Here is a 24,770-nt window from a genome sequence, read left to right as displayed (position 1 = left end):
TTGATAAGTAACACAGGTTGAGCTATTTATTATATATTGTGCATGGTTCTGAGCACTTTACATGTAATTAATTTAATTTTCACCACCATCTTATGAGGTAGGTACATAGAGCTCATAAGTGATGGTGTTGGATTTGAGTTTGGGCATTTCAGATCAAAGTGCTATGTCCTTAATAACTATGCTATATTGGAATGAAAATGTGAGTCACTTACTTAACTGTAAAAAAAAAAAAGTATCTAAAATAGAAATCAGAAGTTTCCCTTCTAACAATTGTGAAGTAAAGTATAAATATTTAGATAATTATGGTGAATTCATGGTTCTGTGTTGTGTTTTTTTGTCTTAAGGGGAATTGTTACATCTAAAAAAGGAATAAAAAGATTGTGGAGTATAAATAATTCTTGGATGCATTAAGCAGTGATAATGTTGGGCATCCTAATTTGAATGCATTTGCTGTTATCAAACACATTTAATCCTTAATACGAGGTCTATTCTAGTATTGCAGTTGAAAACTATGCTGTAGATAAAGTTCACAGGGCTAATTTGTATAAAAGATTAATAGAACCTAGGGATCTTGTCTCCCAATTTTACATTTTTGCCACTATCATTACCACTTTGTTGTACTAGCTTCTGTGTAAGAATAGGATTGTGATATAGCTGTTTCTTAGATTTATGCACATTTTAATTATCATTATTGCTCTATTGTTTTTTTTTTTATTTCCTGTGACTACTTTGAAAAGAGCACTTTCAGAATTTCATCTTGCAAGAAAGAAACCAAAAACTTTCAAGAATTGATGGTGTGTGTTGTTTTTTGTTTTTTGTTTTGTACTTTTTACATGTTGACATAGTGTTAGATAATTAAATGCCCAATATAATGTTTATACAACCAAAAATGTTTTCTCTAATAGTAGGGATTACTCATTTTCTAGATTAAATTTAAAAGTAGCTGGATTAGTTTTCTCTTTGGACATACTTTTTGTGGAAAACTAACTGATAGAGAATAGCTTGATATTCTTGATAACTCTTACAACCTTGGTCTTCTTTAGGGTCAGATCCTGGATTTTGAGTGATGTCTGAAAGTTGGGGTTTTTGATTCTATTGAGAGAAAATTGAGAGGTTGCATAATAACATTATTTGAAAGGCTATCATCTATGAAAGGACTTTCATTTTGCTTTAGAGATTTTTAATGGGACCAGTGGGTGAAAGGTACAGAATAGCAAATTCATTTCTATAGAAAGTGGAATTTTTGTCACAGAATTCTTTCAGTTATAGTTCCATTTTGATGTCATGGTCTTTCTTCTCTGACCCTATCATTCAAATGTTAGAACAGATGGTGGTGACCATTTGACCAAATAAGGAGGTACCTATGAAGTTTTTAAGTAAAAGGCATTTAATAAATGGCAGACCCTAATGGCATTTTGTAGATTGATTGGAAGAGAATTTTAGTTACTCTGTAAAATTTTGCATAAGATAACAAGATCTTTTAGAGAGGGAGCTAGTGTTCTATAGAAAGTATTATTCATATTTATTTATATAACAAGGCATCTTTTATATTAATGCTCATTCATTTTCTCATTTTCCTTTTAATTTGTTCCTCCAATGTACTCTAGTTTCAGTGGTTGAGTGTCGATCTATGAATTGAGTCACAATTTGATTTCTAGTCAGGGCACATGCCTGGAGAACAGGCTCAATTCCCAATAGGCTGTGTGCAGGAGGCTGCCACATTTCTGTCTCTCTCCCTCTCCCTTCTTCTCTGAAATCAATAAAAATATATTTAAAAGAAAAGACTTGCTTTTCTCTTTTCCAAGTCTTTGGTCTTATGTACAATGACATCTATCCCATTGTATATTATGAGAATTATATTAATTTGGCTTTAAGGTGAAAAGGAGGGATTTGGATTTATCTTGGAGCTTTAAATGCTGCTGAAATAGCAATGTGGTTCTAATGGGGATGGTTAAGGAAGGGATAGTCAAACAAGATGAAGAAAAAGTGGGGAAGACTTAGGTAAAATATTGGCATAAGTGGTGGAAATGGGCATAGTAAATTGGGTTAGGATTTTTACCTCTAAAACTAAAATCTTATTTGGAATTTTAAAAAACTTACTGTCAGTGACATGAGAATTATCCAAAATGCTAAATGGAATTTTTAAATTTCCTAATACAACATAATTTGAGGATAGAATTGTTTCTAAGTTGAACAGATGCTCCCTTTATTTTGTTTTACTTTATTTTTTATGGACTACAAAATGATTGATTTTCTTTCTTTTCTTTCTTTTTCTTTTTCTTTTTCTTTTTCTTTTTCTTTTTCTTTTTTTTTTTTTAGAGTGGGGGGAGGGAAAGAAACAGTGATAGAGGGAAACATCAGTTTGTTGTTCCATCCATCCATATATGTGTTCATTGGTTGGTTCTTGTATGTATCCTGACTGGGGATTGAACCCACAACCTTGGTGTATTGGGCCGATGCTCTAACTGAGCTACCCAGCCAATGCTTCCTTTTAAAAGAAGGCTAAATATTTATTTATTTATTTATTTATTTATTTATTTATTTATTTATTTTAAATATATTTTATTGAATTTTTACAGAGAGGAAGAGAGAGGGATAGAGAGCTAGAAATATCGATACGAGAGAGTCATCGATCAGCTGCCTCTTGCACACCCCCTACTGGGGATGTGCCCACAACCAAGGTACATGCCCTTGACCAGAATCTAACCCGGGACCTTTCAGTCCGCAAGCCGACGCTCTATCCACTGAGCCAAACCGGCCTCGGCTAAAAGAAGGTTAAATATTTAGATGTGTGGTTATTTTGTGTCTTCATGATATGCATGTAATAATCACCCAAAGAGAAAACCTTTTAACATGAGGAGAAACACGTGACCTTTCAGTATAGTTTATATGTTGATAGTCAAATACAAGAGTGTTATATTGCCCTGATTGATATTTAACATTGACAGTTATGCCTAAATGCAAATACAAAGATATTTTGTTTTCTTCTGTTTAAGACATATAGTTAAAATTACTTTGGGCGGGGGGGTTTGGTTTTGGAGAACAGTTTTTGAGAATAAGTTTATGTACATAGTAGGGCCAAAAGTAGATTTACAGTTGTGACAATGCCAAAGTTTATTCTTGTATTATTATTTATTTGTATTACAACTGTAAATCTGCATTTGTTCCCTCCCAGCCCCCCTGTATTTGGGATTTGAATTTCTAGTGCTGACTTAATAGGTTCAGTGGTCCTGCAGATGGCAGCATTTATACTAATTTAATCTTAATACCTGAACTTTTTTACCAAATGAATTTTTCCATTGCTTTCTTTAAGCAGAAAATAAAACTATACATAAAACTTTATTCAGCATGCTTTTATGGTCAGTACTTTTGTTGTAGTCTCAGTTAATAGAAAGTTTAGCTTTGATATTCTTTAAAATAGTAATAAAGAAAAAAAAGGCACTTTTTAAAAAATTGGCAGTATTTTTGTGTGTGTGTGCGTGAACATAGGTACATTATATACAAATTCAGGGGTTTAATTTTTGTCTCTGAATTAGGAGAAATTTCTTTTCCAATACTTTAGTGGGAACTAGGTTTAGTGTTTTTTTTAGCCAAAACAAATAGAAAATTAAATTAAATTCCCTACCCTTTTACTTTATCCTTTAGCTTTTTCCTTTAAAAATATATTTAATTCACTCTTAATTTTGAATGTCCTCAATTAGCCTTAGTTTTTCAGCTTTTCTTTTCATTCCCTTTTTATATCACCATTGTAATGCATCATGAGTCTTCATTCTTCTAAGAACTGTACATAATTTCCATTCTTTAATACAAGTGCTACATCTTTAGCTGGCTTAAATGATAGAGGTTTCTGAAGCAAAATAGCCCATGTATGTAGTCATTAATGAGATGAAAGGGCTGTGTTTTCTTTAATGCGTTAGCCTGCCTTCACAAGGCACTGAATAGGGCAGGCACCGAACATGGATATTTTGTCATTAGTTGAACGCTACCCTACTCTTCATCTTTGCCCTTTTATTTACAGTGGAATATTTTAATTCATCTCATATCATTTTTTCTTCCTTTCCCTCCCATCCTTTTTGTTCTGTCTTATCTTTTTCTATTCCTGCATGGTTATGCTCCAGGCCTCAGCTTCTGCATGTAGTTCTCACTTAGAAGCAGCAGAGAAAGTGTCTTGTCAGTGTCATGCTGCACCTGCCTGTCACTGGTATCTAAGCAACAGCAGCATGGGTTTGATGTCCTGTGAGAAAGGGTCCTAGTGAGAACCTGTTATGTATATGTAATGAAGGGGCTTTCCTTTGTTGAATTTAAATTCTCTAGACTCCTTCAAATATTATCACAGCTGGTTGATAAAAAGGTAATTGATGCTATAATTTAGAATTATCATTGGATTTGGCGCCACTTCCCACAAAATGTCAAACAAAAAGAAATTTTATTCCATTCTTGGAAATAGCATTCTAAATTGTAGTGGTAAATTATTTTCCTGAATCCCAGTGGTAGCCGACATACAATGGCAGCTTTCCAACATATGCTTGCTTATCCATTTTACAGGTGTAGCAATGATGCAAATAGTCAGCTGCCCGTATGTAAAGACAGTCGCTACCACCAAGACCGGTAATTTTTAAAACCATCTTAGTTTGTTTTGTCTGTAAGTTGGCATGGTAGTGAATGTTGTTGTTTATTCTTTTATTTATTTTTGCCCAAGTGAGTGGATTTTTTTATATTTTTCTTTTTAATGAGCAGTATAAATGCAGTTGTCATATTTGGCCAACACTTGATTTTCCCAATTGCCTGTAGTATTAGCTTCTTTGGTTCACAAAAGTAAATAAGGTCAGATCACTTAATTTGTTTAATAAGTGTAAACAACTTCATTCTCATATTCATAACATTTAATTTTATTTTTTTGATGTGTGTTTTTAAGTTAAATATAAAAAAATCATTTCCATGTGTAAAGTGATGTGATTATGCTTGCATGCTAGTGAGTATTTGTGTGTGTGTGTGTGTGTGTGTGAATATTTGTGTGTATTGTATAAATTTACATTTTAAATTTATTGAAGATAACTACCCAAAACCTAAATTCTAGTATAGGACTTGAGGATTTTTCTATTTTAATTCACCTATTCTTAATTATATTATTTATGTAATAACTTTTTTAGCTATCGTGTAAAAATACAAAATCTGGCTTACCTTTTAAAACTTTTATTTTTGTTTTTATATTTTTAAGAAAAAGCCCAAACTGAGTGACAGTTTATAGCGATATTTGACTTAACCACTTAATATTTAAAGTAGATTTGATAATAAACTCAGTAATTTACTTTAAGCTGAGAATTTTATTCAGACCCTTTTAGATTCCTTAGAATTAGAAAATAATTTTGTCTCAGGACATATACTCAGTAAATATGCTCATTGCCTTTATTTTACTACAATTTGAGAAGTCCTTATAAAATATATTTCTGTTAATAAGTAGAGAATGTACCATGATTTTTATAATTTATTATTTGAGAGTTCATCAGAGGTGTGACTCAAATTTCTGACTGTTCTTAAGGTACTTCTTGGGTTGAATATATGCATCTAATTGAATTTAGCCATTAGAAATGAACCAGGGAAGTAGATTTAAGTAATTAAGTCACATTTTATGTGAATTTTTAAAATTCCAACTGGCTCATTCTTTATTAATATTTAATAGATTTAGCTCATATTTTAAAGTTTTATTTTGAATTGCAATTTGATACTTGGGTCTAACTTTTTATTCTTCTTCTTTTAGGTGTGTTGCCAGGAATGGCCCCTCCTATTGTACCCATGATACATCCCCAGGTTGCTATTGCAGCTTCACCTGCTACCTTAGCTGGAGCAACAGCTATTTCTGAGTGGACTGAATATAAAACAGCAGATGGGAAGACATATTATTATAATAATAGAACATTAGAATCAACCTGGGAAAAACCCCAAGAACTGAAAGAAAAAGGTATAGTTTAATGACTTAGTGAGACATAATATAAACAATGATATTATAAATGAAGGCTATTTGAAATTCTGAGTTAATTCCTTTCTGACACATTTGAGGAATTCTCTAGTTGGATTATTTATTCTTACTGAATAAACATCTATTTTACTTAAAAAAACAGTTCATCTACTACATGTTTGTCCCATCATTTTTCCATCTGGAGAAATTAAATTATACCTACATACAAATACATATTTTTACTATTACCAGGAATTGCATAATTCTGTTGTATAATTATTGATATCATTATTAAGATTGATATACTGATCAGGAAGGAATGTTTGTATTGTATATATTCTGAAACATGGTAAAAAAAATTTAGGCAATTGAAGTCTTGGATAAAGAAAACTAATAATTTTTTATACCGCAAGTTTGTTTCTGTTCCTAAGTATCTTAATATTTTGTCCCTTTTAGCAAAATGAATACTATAACTGATATATGAATGAACTGAAAGACTTTATATCTCTCTGAAATCGGTACTTCTTTTTAGTGACAGTTTCCTGATTGGCATAGCAAGGTATTTGAAGTTGAGTGTTATAATAGATTCAAATTAATGATATTATAAGGAAGAACATTTTATCTTTATGGTTAGTAACTTCTAGTTATGGAATATCTTAACTGCTTAGTTTCTGAAAGCTTTTGGAAAATTACATCAAAACCATGGCGTGACATTATCTTAACTTTTTAAATAGAAAAATTAGAAGAGAAGATTAAAGAGCCAATTAAAGAACCTTCTGAAGAACCTTTGCCAATGGAAACGGAGGAGGAGGATTCTAAAGAAGAGCCAATAAAAGAGATCAAGGAGGTAAAGGCTGCAGCCTGTTAGCATGGCAGCCGACATTGATTGTTGGGTACAAGTTACTTGTAACTGAAGAGTCATTTGAAATAGTTTTAGATAATTGTTATACATTTAATTTAAGAAATGTTAGTGTCCCTTGAAGTTTCTAATTTAGTTTTTCCTCTGAAAGTTTGATTAGACTACTTCTTTTAGTAAATTAAGGCCTATAGAAAGAAAGGGCCTTAGACCAGAGCTTGAATCTGATATCCACCCTCCTGACTTACAGACTGGTGCATGGTAAAGTTATGAGTACAAATTCATATTTGAGGAATGTTCTTCTATGTCATCTGTCCTGGCATGGCATGGTCTCCATACAGCATTAAAAGAGCTCTGGTTTTTGGAAACTTCTTTTATTTGGTGAGGGAACAATGGTAGTCATGTTTTATTAGTAAGGAAGTTAGCAAAAAAAGGAAATGACCTTAAATGAAGAGTTCTCCTTTAATTTTGTATACTGTATTTTCCATTACGGCTTCTAGCAGATGGTTAATCTGTAAGATAGGACCATCTGCTGTTGCTGGGATCTGCTCTACTGGAATTTGCCTGTGTCTAGAGGGCCAGGATTTAGAACATTATTAAACACTAGAGGGCTGGTGCGTGAATTCGTGCACGGGTGGGGTCCCTCTGGTGGCCTGCAGGGATCTGGCTAGAACCGATAGTCCAACGCCACCTGCAGCTCCTACCTGCTGCTCCTGCTCATCCTGACGCCACTGTGCCTGCCATAATTGATAGGAGAGGCTCTTGTTGCCATAGCAGCACTCACCAGCCCATGAGCCCTGTGTCTGGCACCTTCCCAAGAGGAGTGGCCTGTGGGATGGGCTGAAACCAGCTCTCTGACATCCCCCAAAGGGTCCTGGATTGCGAGGGTGCAGGCCAGGCTGAAGGACCCCACCAGTGGGCCAAGAAGGCACTATGGGAGAGCTCCAGGGTGTGTTTGGCCCATCTTGCTCAGTCCTGATTGGCCAGACCCCAGCAGCAAGTTAACCTACCAATCAGAGCATCTGTCCCATGGTGGTCAGTGCACATCATACTGACTGGTCGACCAATTGACTGTCTGCCCCCTGGTGGTCAGTGCAGCGAGCAGTTGAGCAGCCTTAGCATAATATTAGCATATTACACTTTGGTTGTTCAGTTCTGCCATTAGGTCTATTTGCATAGTACCCTTTTATTATATAGGACCTTTTATTATATAGGATTTCTACTTAAGAGTCTCCCCTTTCTGTACTAGTAGCAAACCTCCTGTTGGTTGCACTTTGAGGTATTTGTAGATACTTGTATTTGTGGAACATTCTAGTAAACTTTTATGATATTAATAAAATAGGAGAAATATCATTTCCCATAGGAACCCAAAGAAGAAGAGATGACCGAAGAAGAAAAGGCTGCCCAAAAGGCAAAGCCAGTAGCTACTACCCCTATTCCTGGTACTCCATGGTATGTACTTGGTTTAATTAGAAAGTATTTATTTAAATAGATTTTTGTTGATTTCAGAGAAGAAGGAAGAGGGAGGAGAGAGAGAGATAGAAACATCAATGATGAGAGAGAATCATTAATCAGCTACCTCCTGCACGCCCCACACTGAGAATCGAGCCTGCAACCCAGGCTTTTGCCCTTACCAGAAATCAAACCATGATTTCCTGGTTTATAGGTTGGCACTCAACCACTGTTCCACGCCAGCCAGGCTATTTATTTATTTGCCATACTTTTTTTTGTTACATGGTTTATCCTATAGAAAGAAAAAGTGTATTTCAAATATATATTTTTATTTGCTGAATATTTTGGTTTTTGTTTGTTGTAAAACTCAGTTGCTGTGGTGTCTTCCTTCATCGTGCTTCTGTTAATGTTTATTGTTCTTAATTATAGACTTGAACCACACTGTGAGATTCTGAATCCACTGTGTAGTGTTTAAAATTTGCTTATGTATATATACCTACATTTGATTATGTTTCTAGAACTATGCGAAATTATGTCTTTTTATTTAATTGTTGAAGTCTACTTTTTGTTTTCCTTTTCTTTTTATATTTTTTAATCCTCACTCGAGGATATTCCCCCCCCCCCTTTTTTTTTTTTTTTTTAAAGAGAGTGGAAGGGAGACGGAGAGACAGAGAAACACATTGATTGATTGATTGCCTCCCGCATGCCGGGACTAGGTCTGGGAGCCAGCAACTGAGGTACATGCCCTTGACCGGAATTGAACCCAGGACCCTTCAGTCCGAAGGCTGGTGCTCAATCGACTGAGCAAAACCAGCTAAAGCTGATTCTCCCTTTTCTTTATCTCTCCACATTAGTGCTTTCTCTCCTGTTCCTGCTGCAACTTAATCCATATATAGTCCCACATTGCAGTAAATTGGCTTATAATCTGTAGCTTCCCCTCAAACTTGTTTATTTTGCTTTTTCCTCCTTGTTTTTGTTGTAGGAAAAATAAACATGTTTGTTTATAGAGTCCTACAGTTTGGATTTTGTATTAGCATCTATATGCTATTAGAGTTCTCCATTTCTGAATTTTCTACAAACTAGCAAGCAGATACCGAGATGTGATCAGATTCAGGTTTGATCCTTTTGGCAAGTCAAGTTCATAAGAGATGATGTGCCTTTCCCCCAGGGTGCACCGAGGTTTTCTTTGTGTGATGTTACCAGTCATTGCAGATTATTTGTTGCCTAGATCAGTGGTTTTCAAAGAGGAGTAACTTTGCCACTCCCTTCTCCCCATCCCCCCCATCAGTGGATGTTTGGTAATGTCTAGAGTCATATTTGCTTATCATAACTTGGAAGGCATTAATAGCATCTGCTAGTAACATCTAGTGGGTAGAGGCCAGGGATATTTCTTAAACATCCTGCCATGCAGGGCACAGCTCCCTACAAGAAGGAATTATTTAGCCCAAAATGCCAGTAGTGCTGAATTGCTAAACATGGCCTAAATCCATTAAATCAGTAAGTGGTGGTAATGTGTTTCTATTATTCTTTTTTCAAGTGTTTAACTGGAATATTTAAGAGATGCTTCCCCTTAACAAATTGCATAGGAAAGAAAGGATATACCAGTTTTCAGAATAATGAGTTGGTTTGAGTACAAATTCATAGATTTAAATATATTTTATGTTTCTATGAATTCTACTTATGATGATTGTTGATGTACAGTTTCATCTTTGGTTTGGTAAAGCCTCTTAAGATTGACTCTTGAGGGTTTTTTTGTTTAGCTTTGTTACCACCCTGTCTTTGATACCTTCCTTGCATTCTTACAGGATGTTCCTGGCTTATCTCATATATTTCCTGTCTCATCTAGGTTTAGCCATTTCACCAAGGAGCACTGGTTCCTTTTTGTGGGAAGTGGCATATATAGGCCTCAGTGTGGGATTTAGAGATGTTACTTTACAGAATTAGTCATTATTTTGTGACCTCTTTGGTAGACACAGGTGGAAGATATATATATTTATTTATATGTATTTGTATTGATTTCTTAGGAAATGAGGGAGGGAAAAGGGGAAAGAGGGAGAAACATTGACTAGTTGCCTCCTGTATGTGCCCTGACTCTGGATTGAATCTGCATCCTGGTTTGAACCCATACCCTGGTTTATATGTCTTAACTGGGAATCGAACCTGCGACCCTTTGAAGCATTCCATTTCCTTTCCCACCCACCAAAAGCCAGCTATATGTTTTTCGTGCTTTTACAACCCATCTGAATATAGGTATTCTCTACTTTTTTAAATTTGTCTTATGCATTTCACCTTTAGAAAAGACCTACATTAGTACCTGTTTTCACTAAAAGAATTCCAAAGAGGATTTTCGTTTTTTAAGGAAAAAGGTGAAAAGCAAAAATAGTGTTTAGTATTTGTTTTCCAGCAGCTAGAATGGCCTCGCCAAGTTCTTTCCCTGGAAAATACAGTCAGCATCTCAGCATCAAGCTGTCGTAGCTTTCAACTGTGTGTCTGTGAGCATCTGTAGGATTTGTTTTATGGATCTGTTAGCAAGATGTGTCCTAAGGTGTCAGAAAAGACACCCAAGAGAGCTCATAAGGGTGTAATTAAGGGCAAACCAAATAAAGACATTGTGCGTATCTTGAATTTTGGGTCTGGAAATGCTCAAAAATTTTTCCATAAATTCACTGATCTTTAATATTAATGTCTTTTGCCACATTTGGAGAGTTGGTGTTTTTTTTTTTCTTCTTGTTTTTTTTTTGTTGTTGTTGCCATTGTACCTTCAATATCCTTCTCTCCATTTGGGATCCCAATGCACTGTATATTAGGCATTTGACATAATCACCTGGTCTTCAGATGGGATAATTATTTGTCTATCTTCTGGTTGACCAAGCATTTCCTCTATTATCACCATCTAGAGAAATTTAAGTTCAGTTGGATTTTTCTTTTTTCACATTTTCTAGTTTTGTGCTGAGAACGGCTATCTTTTTATTCAGGTTTGTCATAAATCCTAATTATAATTGCTGCTTTAAAGCCTTTGTCTGATTATTTCAACAATAGAGACTTTGTCTGATAATTTCAACATCTAGTTCACCTTGGGTTTGGCAGCTGTTGATTAACTTGATTGGCCAAAAAGACCTGGTTTCTATTGGTGTTTCAGCTGCCTGTGCCACTGTGTGACTAGGAGCCACCCTCAGGGAAGAAGTTTGAGGGAGGAGAAATGGGAGGTGTAAATCCTTGCAGTTGTTTCTCTAAATTTTGACTCCTCTATAGTTTTTTTTAAAAACTTTATAGGGTCCTCATGTTATTGATGTTTTTTTCCTATTTTGTCTGAGTTTCTAGTTGTAATTAACAGGAATAGTGAGCTGCAGTGGGCCACAGTGCCATAGCTCAGTCGGTACTTATTTATTTTTTATTCTAGATGTAATCAGATATAAAGGCTTCATAGTAGTAGGGTTACATTTGAGTAATTCTGGTTTGGTAAGAAATATTAAGAGGTATTATGTAAAGCTGTGGTCCTGTGGTATGTTCGTTAGCATTAGAATGCTTAATTGCGTTATTGTTGCCATGAAACACATCCTTTGTGATAGTTGAAAATGTAGCATTCTCAATTGGAGTGTGCCAGACCAAGTGTCTGAGCATTTTAAACTGATCACAAATTGCTTTGCTTTTCCTGGTTTTCTCAGTATATGAAATTGCTGTTTTAACCTTAGTCAACTCTCTTCTAAAAGCCATCTATGGTTCCCTATAAATAACTATTAGTAATATAAACATGTCCTTTCCCTCTATTACCACCATCCATTTTGCCAGGATAACAGTGAAAGACCTTCCTATAATATGTGTTCCAAACCTAAGGTAATTATGTTTGAATCACTTCTTAGGTGTGTTGTTTGGACTGGTGATGAGCGGGTCTTCTTCTATAATCCTACCACCCGTCTTTCTATGTGGGACCGACCTGATGATCTCATTGGAAGAGCGGATGTTGACAAAATTATTCAGGAGCCCCCTCATAAAAGAGGAATGGAAGAATTGAGGAAGCTAAGTAAGTTTTAATTTAGGAATTTATTCCAGAATGTGAACATTGTTTTAATATTTCAACAGAAAATGTTGAGGATGTTTAGAAAATCTTTCTGTTTTCAAGGAACATAAGAAACTTGAGAAATTGAAATCAGATTGCTATGCTAGCTTGAGTTCATTGATTGAGATATAAAAAATAAAGAATTTGGTTAAATTCTTTTTTTGTAAAGTATTTATATGTAGTTTTTTCTTTCTTGTCCTTGACAAGATTTCATTTAGTACAGGATGTGTTGGTACCACTGATGGTCCATATTTGCTAGTAATACTAAAATGATCTTCAGTTAGCTTTTTAAAAAGCACCTTTTGTGACTAGTAATATGTTTTCTGAAATAATAAAAACTCTGTTTTTAAAATACGTTTACTAAATTGTAGAATATAAAAACACAAGATTTTGTGAGCATACAAGAGATTATTATTAGTCTTTTTAAGTAGGTGAAATTTAGGGAAGGGTAAGCCTTATGTCTGAGAATATAGAGACACATAAACCTTATTAAGAGATTATCTTTAATCTACCTCATATTTAGGTAGCATTTTAGGATATATAATGAAGACAAATATTTGTAAGTAATTTTTGTTGCATATTTTTTATCAGTAGTTTGCTCTTGTATTCATGTAATTGTGTTTGTACAGAATCTTTCCATGTTGTGTAGAAGCATGATAAATGAATCATTTAATACATACTTCAGATGAAGCAAACCCTAATATATGTTATTTATGATGATGGAGAAATCTTCATAGATTGTGTATGTGTGGTACTAACATTTTCTGCTTATAAATGTTTTCTACATCAGTCAAACTTGGCCTACCTGGTGCTAAAATACTAGGCACCAGCTTTTCTCTTTCAACAATATCTGTTGTATAGCTATGTTATTGATAATACTTTATCACTATAGTATTGAATCATGCCAAGAAAGTTTTTGAATCTGTTTTCAAATATTCAATCCATTTATTTAATAAACTAGGAGCCCAATGCCTAAAATTTGTGCAGGGGCCTTGGCCCTGGTCCCCACCTGCCGCAACCAGGGGCCTCTTCTGCTTCTGCCTCAGCCCCCGCCCCCTGTGGCTTTGTCGGGAAGGAAGGACATCCAATATAATTAGCATATTATGCTTTTCTTATTATAGATATGTGCATCAAAGAGTCATTTCAAAATGAAGTGAATATTCAATATAAAGGGGGGATTAATAGAGGAGGTATAGAATTACCATGCTTTTTTTAGTGTTTTACAAAGGAATGCATGTCATGGGATGGATATTTTATATAAACAGTAAGTTTATAAAAGTAGGCTGTATCATATATGCATATAACTATTTTTCTTAATATTTGAAATACTTTTTTGCCAGGGCACCCAACCCCGACAATGCTGTCCATCCAAAAGTGGCAGTTCTCTATGAGTGCAAGTAAGTGAACTGTCAGTTGCAGCTTCTTTGTAATAACTGCTAGAATGAGTATTGTGGTAGTGGTTAACAGGAGTCACACTTAAATATTTCAGTTGTTGCTTGCTTATTTGTATTCTGACAGTTTAATTAAATTTTACCCTACAGTTAAAGAAGAACAAGAATTAATGGAAGAACTTAATGAAGATGAACCAGTTAAAGCCAAAAAAAGGAAGTAAGTAATACTTACAGTTTATGTAAATCAGGTAGATTGTAGCTTTTAAAAGTTGATTAGGCCACATTGAGTTTGTGATTGGGGACAGGTAATGTGTGTGTTGTCAGGAGACAGAAGTGATGATTGTGTCTTAAGCCAAAAGATTTTGCTATAGAGTGTAGAAATGGTGTGTGTCCCTTCCATTATTAGATTTGCAAAAGGTTTGGTTATTTAAATACACATTATGAAGCCAAATGACATTTTAGGAATTAGTTGATAAGTTATTTTCAGATATTCATTAGGTCTGTGTTTTATAAAAAATAAACTTCCTCCCTAAAATAGACCCCAACAGATACCATTCCAGGAATCTCATAAATGCAGACACAGACTTCTCTCTCTTTTTACATACTTGTAACTTCCCTAGTCCTGGAGTCTATATTCCTTTTACCTGGTAAAGAGGGAACTATGAACTTAGAAAGTGTTCTGAGAAGAGTTTGCTATTAAGTAGAAATATTAGTTTTGCCAATGCTCTGGCGTTAGATAAAATATGAATGTTACTAAATATAAGGAGTAGAAGGGTGGGGTAGAGGGTGTTTGTGTGTGGGTGGGGTCGGAGGGGAATGGGACTATTAGCAGTAAAAAGGAAAATTTGAGGGCATTAGGGACTAGTTTATCATACTAGTCCTTATCTGAAAAGAACATTGAATGCAGCCAAATTACGGCAAAAAACAAAACATTAAACAACCCCTCTCAAGGGCATGTGTGTATTGCTGTTTGTTTGTTTTTTTTTAAATGTCTTTATTGGCAAGAACATTAAAGAAATTAAAATATTAAAGAGAATCATTCATAATCAACCATACATTTTTCAGTTGACTTTTTAGTTCTTAACCAAATGTATAAGTATTTTTATTAGTTGTAATGAACTAATTTTGTATTTTTTTTTAAATCTAGAGTAAGAAATTTGTTTTCTTAGTTATTATAAATGATTGTATTCATTCTGTTTATGTACCATAATTTTGGATATTCCTGCAATGTTAAACTTTTAGGTTGTTTTTAATTGTTTGTTCTTATAGACAACTCTGTAAGGTTTTTAACTGCTTTTATCAGGAGAATGTCAAAGAAGTCCTTTATGTGGATTGCCCGAGCTTCTCTATTTAGGTACAAAGCTAAAAGCCTCTTTTTCCTGGCTTAGTTTCTCTATTTCTTTTATTGAGATAGATAGTGATAGTTTGTATTGTGACATTTTCATTTTGTAATTCTATAAAGGTTGTTTTTATTAGTTATATTTCTTGGATTTCCTTTAACTTTATTTAAATGGTTCATAAATAAATTATTATAAGGGGGTATATTGTTTAGCAAATTGCTTTTACCTGTTTGTTTTGTGCATATCTTATTAGGTCACAGACTATCTCGATAAGTTCCTGCAGGTCACGGATTATGTCTTCTATTTCTTTTGCTTCATTTCCTAAGTTGTTAGTTACCTCTCCCTTACCATATTTGAGGGTTAGTCTTAGTTTCATTTAAATTTCCTGGGCTACCTTCACTTTTGAATTTTCTGATGTTCTGTTTTCCTAATTTCTTTAAATTTCTGTAGGGAATCTGAACCATTTTTATATTTAGCAGATCATATTTAAGAAGGAAAATCTGTTCAAACACACTCAACTACTATAGAATTACATATTTTTTTATTATTATTATTATTCACATGAACGGGCCTTCTTCATCGTGCAGATGTTTTGAGAGGTGACTGGATTTCATTTTCACAATCTCCCTTAAGTGCCATACAGTAGCAGGGTTACCCTTAGCCCAGAGGTGCATTTTTAGAGGAAAAAGTAGTTTAGTCATTGATGAACAGTTCTAATTCCACCTAACTACTCCTGGGCCTATGTTGCTCTCTGGGACCTGTTCTTCAACTTAAATCTCAACTTATCACCCAGAAAGTGAGTAAAAAAATGTCAGGTAGGTAAGGTATACACCTCACATATCCACTTGGCCAAGTTTGCAGATATTTTAATCTTATTTTCAAAATAAATATTTGTGATTACTAGGACTTATACCAACTTTTATTAGATTTTTAAAATATTTTATGCATTTATAATATAAAACATTTTAGAAAATGCTATTTTTCCTATATCATTTCAAGAACTAAAAGTTATATTCTGTGCTGTTTAATTCTAACACATAGAGTTTGACTGCAATGTGAGATAAGTGTTTTTTTGTTTTGTTTTGGTTTTTTTAAGTAAAGTAGTTCATTTTGTATATCAACTAGTGTCAGGAAAAGCAAACGTATATATATTCTTTTACAATGTATCCATTGTAACATTAGAAGCTTATTGTAACTTTATTATTAAAATGAAAGCTGCTTGTCCCTTAGAGTTCATTAGATACACTCAGTATAATTTGTTTTTGCCAAAAATATGCTCCTCAGTAGTGAGTCTTAAACATTCCATTTATTTTAAGATTTTAGCAAGATTTCTTATTAATAATTTGTCAGTTGATGCCTTATCTTTTATTTTTTTTATAGGAGAGATGATAATAAAGACATTGATTCAGACAAAGAAGCTGCAATGGAAGCTGAAATTAAAGCTGCCCGAGAAAGGGCCATTGTCCCTCTGGAGTCCCGAATGAAGCAGTTCAAGGACATGCTGCTAGAAAGAGGGGTCAGAAAACAATCTTTGGGGGAGATATTTCTGTTTTGTATAAGTAATATAAATATGTCTTGCTAAAAGGTCAAATCTAAGGTTAGTGCTCATGTCGTGGGGGGGAGAAGGGAAGCGTATCAAATTACTGTATCTTTTCACTCAGCCATTTTTTTGGCTAATTATATAATGTTTAACTTAATGCCACCTACTATCCTTTTATGTACAATTGATATTTAACATTTATTGGGTCATTAAATTTTGGTGAGTAATTTAAGACGAGTATTAACATTCCAGAATGGCGGACTACTCAGGATAGGTAAGGTATATACGATTCTTCCTTTAATATCTTCATAATGGCTTTTGGTTAAAGGAGAACTTATTATTAATGAACCTTAATTGAGAAGGGTTTTCTTTTGGTTATATTCACAGACTCATTTGAATAACTAAAATTGTGCAGTTTTAAATTACAATGTTCACAAGATTGGAGCAAACATGGGAAATTAAAATACAGATCTTCAAGGCTTTTTCTGATGTACTGATTTAAAATGTCACACAGTAGTGGCTATGTTAATGAATTATTAGGTGTGTCTTATTTTTATATAATACAGAAATGTTCAGAGCCAATTAGTGTGGAAATTTGCTATTACCTCCCACTGCTTGTCATTTATTAGTGATGGGAAATTCAGAGTGCTTTTTATTATGTCTCCTTTTTAAGCAGATGTCCTGTAGATTTCAAGCAAAATTATATGACCTTTATGTTTTTAGAGCCAACTTACTTATGAAGGGCAATACATTTTTTTATGTTAAAGGTATCTGCTTTTTCAACATGGGAGAAGGAGTTGCACAAGATAGTTTTTGATCCTCGGTACTTACTTCTCAACCCTAAAGAACGAAAACAGGTAAAAGGAAAATAACATTATCTTAAAAATGTATATCGCTTACAAGTATAAACTTTAAATTGTAAGGAGTAATGTATCATCTTTTTTCTTTCCTTTTCCTAACACAGTGCTTTAAAAAAAGCACAGTCTCATATCTTAGAACACAGTCATCCTTTCTCTGTGTGGACATTTCTACCTCAGAAGTTCTTGGATATTTTTGCCCTTGTGGATGTAGCTATTGCCTCATGAACATTTTATCCTTATGCCTCATACAAACTAAGGTTATATCTAAGAAGGTTTCAAAATTCATTTCAAATGCATTTATTAATTTATTAGCTAAATGATGCAAATTTGGAGTAGAAAAATAGCAAACTATAAATGAAGAAAAGGGAAAAAATGACTACTTAAAGTTCTACCTAATATGCAGGATCAGCATTGAACACTGGTTTATAGCCTCCTAGGCTGTTGTGTAGTAATATGCATGTGTGCGTGTGTGTGTCTTCTGAACAGAAAATTCTTAGAGATATGTTTATGTCTTACACACACTATACACATCAAGTTCACATTTGAATGGCATCTCTTAAAATGGAGCTTCATTGCCATTTAATCCCGTGATGATTCAGTAACACATACCATCTCAGGGTGATTACTTCTTCCTCTAAAGTATTGCATACTTCCAATTTCTATAATTTATCAATTACCTGGCTTACCCCAACACTGATCTCTCTAAAGTGGTGAGTATATTGAACCACTGGCTGTAAGTGCTGTTGAGCTACAAGATTTCAGTTGGTAACAGTAGTGCCATCTTTCATATTTATAACTTAATGGTTGGAATAATTCTATACACATTTTGTATCATTCTGCATGTAAGTCTATTTGTAGACTTTTTAAGAAAAGAGGAAATTTACAGTGTGCCAGACATATTTTAGTGCTTGTAATAGACATGGCTTTCTAAATATATTTGCATCATCTGCATTTCAAGCACAGTAGTCTTTAAAAAAAAACTAAACAAAACAGAAACGCAATCGATTAGTCTGATGGTCTCATTCCCATCTGAGTTATGTCCCTATCAAAACCTTAATTCTTAAATTTGTAAATCAACCTTAATTCTTTACTTGAGACCCAATGTACATTTCAAGTCTATCAGCAAATCTACCTTCATAAACTCATCTAACTCCAACTCACTAATACCCTAATCCAAGCCACCATCATGGTCAACTTTCATCATCTGTGTAACCTCTCATTGAGTTCCTTGCTGCTTTCCATTTTTGCTCCTCCAAAGTCAAGTTTTTTCTCCACACAGCAACCAGGCTACTTTTGAAGTTATCACAGTACTGTTTTTGCTTAAAATCCATTTTGTTTAGGATAAAATGAAACTTTATCATGGCCTATAAGCTTCTACATATACTTATGCCTGCACACTTCTTGAAGCTCTTTTTTTAAACTTATTCATTCTAGCCACATTGGCCTTGATATGCCTTGAGCAAGCCAGTCAGGTATAATACATTCTGGTACTTTCTATTCCCTGTGCCTGGGAATTTTTTACTCCAGATTTTTCATGCAGGTACTTGTCCAAATGCCTTCTGATCAACCTGTCTCCTTGCCTTTACTATCGTTATCACATTTATAGCTCTTATTGTCTAAAATTATCATCTGTCTCTTGCTTCTGCAGAATATAAATTTTGTGAGAGGAGGATTGTGGTCTTGTGCATTGCTCTAAATGTAGTTCCTAGAACAATGCTTAACCCAAATATTCTTGAAAACTTCAAAATTTTTATGACTTAAGACTTCATATAGCACTGTTAGAGTTTCTGAGTGAGTGAAATTACAAGTATATATTCTCATGTTTGGAAATATTTTGTAAGTTGATGGTGTTACCTTTTACTGGAGTTACACTTAAGAAGAGAAAAAGTATTAAGCATTCTTTTTCTTTTTTCTTTTTTTCTTTTTTTTTTTTTACTCCTCACCCAAGAATTCTTATCAATTCTAGAGAGAGAGGAAGAGAGAGAGATAGAGAGAAGCTTTGATGGAGAGAGAGAAACTGATTAGTTTCTCCTGCATGCACCCTGGTGGAGATCGAATCCACAACCCAGGCATGTGCCCTGACTGTGAATCAAACCCAAAATCTTTCAGTGCACGGAATCGCACTTCAACCAGCTGAGCCACCTGGCCAGGGCAAGCACTATTCTATTTTAAATAATAACTCTTTTTAGAATTTTTTTCTTACAACTGGAATATAAAAATGTTAACATTTGAATTTAATATATATATTTTTCAGTTATTTTTTGTGAAATATTATCTTGGGAGTATAAAATCAAGAGTAGCCAATTTAGTGCTAGATTACGTACTTGCATGTGATAACTTCATACCTCAGATTTGTGCTTTGATTTGAAAAAAAACTAACAATTTCATTAAAAATGCTTCAATGTAAAATTACATCTCTTTCAGTTTTGTCCTTTTAATTACCTGTAGACATCTCTCTCTCTCTCTCTCTCTCTCTCTCTCTCTCTCTCTCACACACACACACACACACACACACACACACACACACACAGCATTGTAAAGGACGTGTAATTATTGCCATAAATTTTAACTTATGATTTTCCTTATTCTTATTTTTTATTGAGTTTATTGGGGTGACATTAGTTCAAAAAACCATTCAGGTTTCAAGTGTACAACTCAACAAAACATCATTTGCACACTGTATTGTGCTCCCATCCACCCCAAGCAAAGTGTCTTCCATCCATTCCTCCCCACCTTGATCAGGCAGTTTTGTTTTGACAGATTAAAATGTGTGACATTTTTAGAAAATAACCAGACCATTTTTGTACAGGATGTTAAGCTCTGGTTTAGGGAGAAGTTATGCTAACATTTCAAAATTTAAAATGAAAATATAGTGCATATTGTTTAGAGTTGTATGAGTGACATATGGAAATACATTATCAGTATAATTACTGATGATTGTCAACTGTTCATCTAGGTCACTGTTTACTGAATCAGTATCAAATTATAAGTTGTATTATATTGAATCAGATAATGGAGATCTATTGAAAAAGAAAAACTATTCCCCTATACACTGAATACTTGGACATCAATGTGTACATTTTTTCCCTGAACCAACCAGTTCTCCAGCACCAGAGTGGTGTCCTGCAATTAAAATGAATTCTGACACTGTGCGAGGAGTTAGCATCAGGTATCACAGATTAAGGTCTGTCTTACAAGACACCAGTCGCAAGTAGTAGGGCTCTTTATCTTGCCTTCTTTTCAAGGGTTCCCATTACCCTCTCCAGGTTTATTAATTTGCCATAACAACCCACAGAACTCAGGGAAATGCTACTTTCTTTTGACTGGATTTTTTTTTTGTTTTTTTGTTTGTTTTTTTGTTAATCCTCACCCAGAGGATATTTTCCCATTGATTTTAGGTAGAGTGGGAGGGAGGGAGAAGGGCAGGGGAGAGAGAGAATATGATTGATTTATTTTGATTATATTGCCCTAGGAGTAAGCATTTGTCTTAGGTAATAAGCACTTGCCTTTTATTGAAGTTCAATAGTGGCAGTTCCCCCAGATAACATAGACTTGGTGGGAGTGGGGGGAACCTAGTGATTGTTCCACCTCCTAAATAGCCTAATTATGGCAGTACCCCACTTTCACTTCTGTATCTGATACCACTAATTCTTGAGCTGTTGAGGATTCTCTAAAAAAAAAAAAAAAAACCTTTTTCCTCCCTGGCTGCTTGAAGATGGGCCTCATCATGAATGACAGAGTAAGTATCTGAATCAAGAAGTTCGTGCATGGCAAACTACTTCAACGGAAACAATGGCCATTGACATCCTTCACCTGGGGAAGACAACGGTACCCAAGACAGAAATTCAGGAGAAACTAGCCAAAATATGTAAGACACACAGATGTCATCTGTGTGTGTGGACTTAGAACCCATTTTGGTGGTGGCAAGACAACTGGCTTCGACATGATTTATGATTCCTTGAGTTATGCAAAGAAAAATGAACCCAAACATAGACTTGTAAGACATGAACTGTATGAGAAGAACTCAGGAAAACAGAAAGTAACGCAAGAACAGAATGAATTAAGTCAAGGGGACAGCAAAGGCCAATGTTGGTGCTGCAAAAAGTGAGCTGGAGATGGGATAAGAAGGAGCAAAGGTTCTTAGAGGCTTTATCTGTGGTGATTGTACTTTTTTCATGAGAGGATTAATAAACTAAGAACTTAAAATATTTCCTAGTTTTCTTTTGAGTATCTAGTGATTTTAATCAAAGTTGGTAAATTCTTAATTTTTAAGAGATTGTTTTTCATTAATTCCTTTGTTTTCTTGACTGCTGGTTTAGGGTCCCCTTTCTTCTGTCTGCCAAATCCTTTACCGCTTGTCCATCTTTTCATCTTCCAGATTTTTTTCTGTCTTCCTGTCCTTGTGATTTTGAAAAAGGAATTCCTCTACTGTCATTTTATTAGTATTTGTCGAAGGCAGGAAATAGATGTGTATATTCAGTTTATACTTAAATATACATTATTAAGTGGGGGTAAATATTATACAATAGATGTAATGCATTGTTATTTTGGTGAAAATTATATCTTAAAGAAGCACAGAAATAAAATTAAACTATGGATTCCATACTGTTAATGCTTTATCTAGAAGGGGTTTGGGAGGATTGTTATTTCTCTTAAACATTTCCAAATTGCTTGAAATTTTTTAATAAACATGTTTCAATTTATAATCTGGGAAATTTAAGATTAAAGGGGCTTTTAAGTTTTTTCTATTCTGCAAGCCTTAGCAGAGGGCCGTATGCTTCTGTAATACTGTCATGTCAGCTGGAGCTTTAAAATGAGATTTGCTAGAGATAACCTGAATATACTTGAGTCACCTATATTTTATTATTCTAGATTGGACCTAGATAGGGATGTAATGTGTTGGTTTCTTTAAATAGATTCCATAGTTTGGTAGTTAAATTACCTATATGAAAGACTAACTTGTCAAATTGGTTTATTTTTGTGATAGGTTTTTGATCAGTATGTAAAGACCAGGGCAGAGGAAGAACGCAGGGAAAAGAAAAACAAAATAATGCAAGCCAAGGAAGATTTCAAAAAAATGATGGAAGAAGCAAAATTTAATCCAAGGTATGTGGTTCATTACTGTCAACTATTAAAATACATGTGTTTTCTCTTAAGATCAGCTAAAAAAATTTTGCATATATAAATGATCTTTTGGAAATTTGGATATGGAAAGTTTATTTGATCATTGGTTTCTGTCTTTCTAATGCTCATTCCTAATGTATTTCTTTGAGGAATCCCTTTTGAGAGGCATTGATTTTCAGAAGGGCACTTTTGTTTTACATGTTTTCCTATGGGAGCAAGTTTTCTTCTATAAAAACTGGTAAATCATAGAAAAGATGCCCCTGTCTTCTTAGTTTTACATACAATAAATTGCAGAGCAGGGACATTATTTTGTTGAAGTGGTGAAGGGACCCTTCAGTTTTCTAAGTATCTAGATTATGGTTTTGTTCTATGTCTTCAACTAATTGTTAATATGTATTGAATATATGTAATGGGCTGAAGAAAAGGAGACATTTTAAACCTATGTCCCTAGCATTATAATAGCACCAAGTATTGGTTATTTTTTATGTGCTTAAAGATACGTGTGTGTATGGATATGTATAAAATGCTTGTGTGTATATGTAAGTATATACATAACACACACATATTATCTCATTCAATCTTTAAAACAATATGATTTAGATACCCATATCATACCTATTTTACAGATAAGGAAAGTAAGATATAAGCAAGTTAGGTAACTTGCCCAAGTGAATGTGGGATTTCAACTAGATTTTTAGTGTTACACCAAAGAGTTCAGGCAGGGACAATTACTTTCTTATTTATGCCTTAGATGTGGTGGTAGGTGGTGTGAACACCTCAGAACATGGAGCATTTCTAAAACTCTAGGGCAGATTCACGGAGTCTCGGTTAAGTGGCACTTTTTCCCCCTTCTAATTTTATTTATTTAATTTTATTGTTTAAGGTATTACAAATAGTAGTACATATCTCTCTCTCTCTCTCTCTCTCTCTCTCTCTCTCTCTCTCTCTCTCTCTCTCTCTCTTTTTTTTTTTTTTTCTTCACTGACCTCCCCCCCTCTCCCCTACCTCCCAATACTTGCCCTCTTCCCTTTCCCCCAAGTGTCTTGAGTCTGTTGGTTGTGCTTATGTGTAAGTGGCACTTTTATAAAAGTTCATCTTGTTTAAACTGTTATTTTTGTCAGTTGAATTGTGTTGTTTGAGAAAGTGCACTTGGGATTACAATTTCATATTTGAAATATGAAGAGAACACTCCTGTGGCATTAATACAAATGTCAGAAAACAAAGCCAGTAGAGGAGTTGTGGCTGTGAAGCATGCAGTACTCTCAGGGGTGGTAGAGCTTCAGGCTCTCCAGTGGGGCTCCGGCTTTTTCTTAATCCTAATGGTGAGTTCATGGCTCACAGTAGTTGAGACTGGGTTGAAAACATTTTTGGAGGCAATTGAAGGAATGAACATGGACTGTTAATACAGGATAATTAGAGAATTAGTAATTTTCTTTGAGGATTGTGGCTAGGGAGCAAAAGGATTTACTCAGTATTTCATGCTGAAATATTTATAGATGGAGTCCTGTAGTATCTATAGCTTATTTTCAAATGATAAAGCAAAACATAACTATTTATTAAAACCCTTTATGGATCCCAGGAATAATTGAGACTCCAAACGTGTTTTCCTTTTGTGGGTTTGACAAACGAAGTCTTGCTTTATCTCAGTACCCTCCTGATGTTCTTTTGGAGCAGATAGAATTGTTATTGATCAGAATTAACTTTCAGAAAATAAAGCCATCAGGCACATAGCTAGAAATTTTAGCACTTGACTAATTGTGCTATATTGTTTTATCATTACATTTAATGCTAGCACAAAGATTAGAACCAATTTTGATGAAATGGCAGAAAATGAGGAATACTGTCCACTGACCTAAATTTCTCTTTGATTTGGAAAAAAGACTAGTATCACAGAATTCTTTAGCAGAGTCTGTAGATTCAAAGCACTGGAGTTGTTCCAAGGGAAGAATGACTGGAGAATTACTTAATTTTAGTGCCTTTCTCTTCTATGTCTCTTTTCTTTATAAATAGAGATTTTTAGGTCAACTCTTGATCATTGTAATTTTCCCAATCCCTTACCACCAACCACTCCACCCCTCCTCAGAAAACCCCCACAAAACCCAAAAACTTTTACTCATATATCACTGCCTCTGAAATGGCTGTCACTGGCTAACTGCTTTTCCTTTATCCAAATCAGCAGCAGTTTTTCTACCTC

At 34.4% G+C, this 24,770-nt stretch overlaps 1 protein-coding gene across 13 annotated transcripts in view; it reads left to right on the top strand.

The window, feature by feature from the left end:
• Positions 1–24,770, top strand: part of TCERG1 (transcription elongation regulator 1) — a 56,211-nt gene that overhangs the window by 17,310 nt on the left and 14,131 nt on the right. For 3 of the 13 annotated variants that reach the window (XR_014794969.1, XM_084883153.1, XM_084883146.1), the window contains exons 6-17: positions 738–794; positions 4,546–4,608; positions 5,759–5,959; positions 6,691–6,803; positions 8,176–8,264; positions 12,125–12,285; positions 13,662–13,718; positions 13,863–13,929; positions 15,016–15,066; positions 16,433–16,568; positions 17,360–17,449; positions 22,440–22,558. Coding sequence is in view for 12 of the 13 variants with exons in the window: in XM_084883153.1 (XP_084739279.1) it covers positions 738–794; positions 4,546–4,608; positions 5,759–5,959; positions 6,691–6,803; positions 8,176–8,264; positions 12,125–12,285; positions 13,662–13,718; positions 13,863–13,929; positions 15,016–15,066; positions 16,433–16,568; positions 17,360–17,449; positions 22,440–22,558 (1,204 nt within the window). In the remaining variant the exon portion in view is untranslated. The remainder of the gene's footprint in view (positions 1–737; positions 795–4,545; positions 4,609–5,758; positions 5,960–6,690; positions 6,804–8,175; positions 8,265–12,124; positions 12,286–13,661; positions 13,719–13,862; positions 13,930–15,015; positions 15,067–16,432; positions 16,569–17,359; positions 17,450–22,439; positions 22,559–24,770) is intronic. The other 10 variants (XM_084883156.1, XM_084883152.1, XM_084883148.1 and 7 more) reach the window with 6 other exon arrangements.

The sequence above is a fragment of the Pipistrellus hanaki genome (genome assembly GCF_964339955.1).
Source record: "Pipistrellus hanaki genome assembly, chromosome: 5".
Classification (NCBI taxonomy): domain Eukaryota; kingdom Metazoa; phylum Chordata; class Mammalia; order Chiroptera; family Vespertilionidae; genus Pipistrellus; species Pipistrellus hanaki.
Note: the sequence above shows the minus strand (reverse complement) of the source record. Positions and strands in the feature narration are given on the sequence as shown.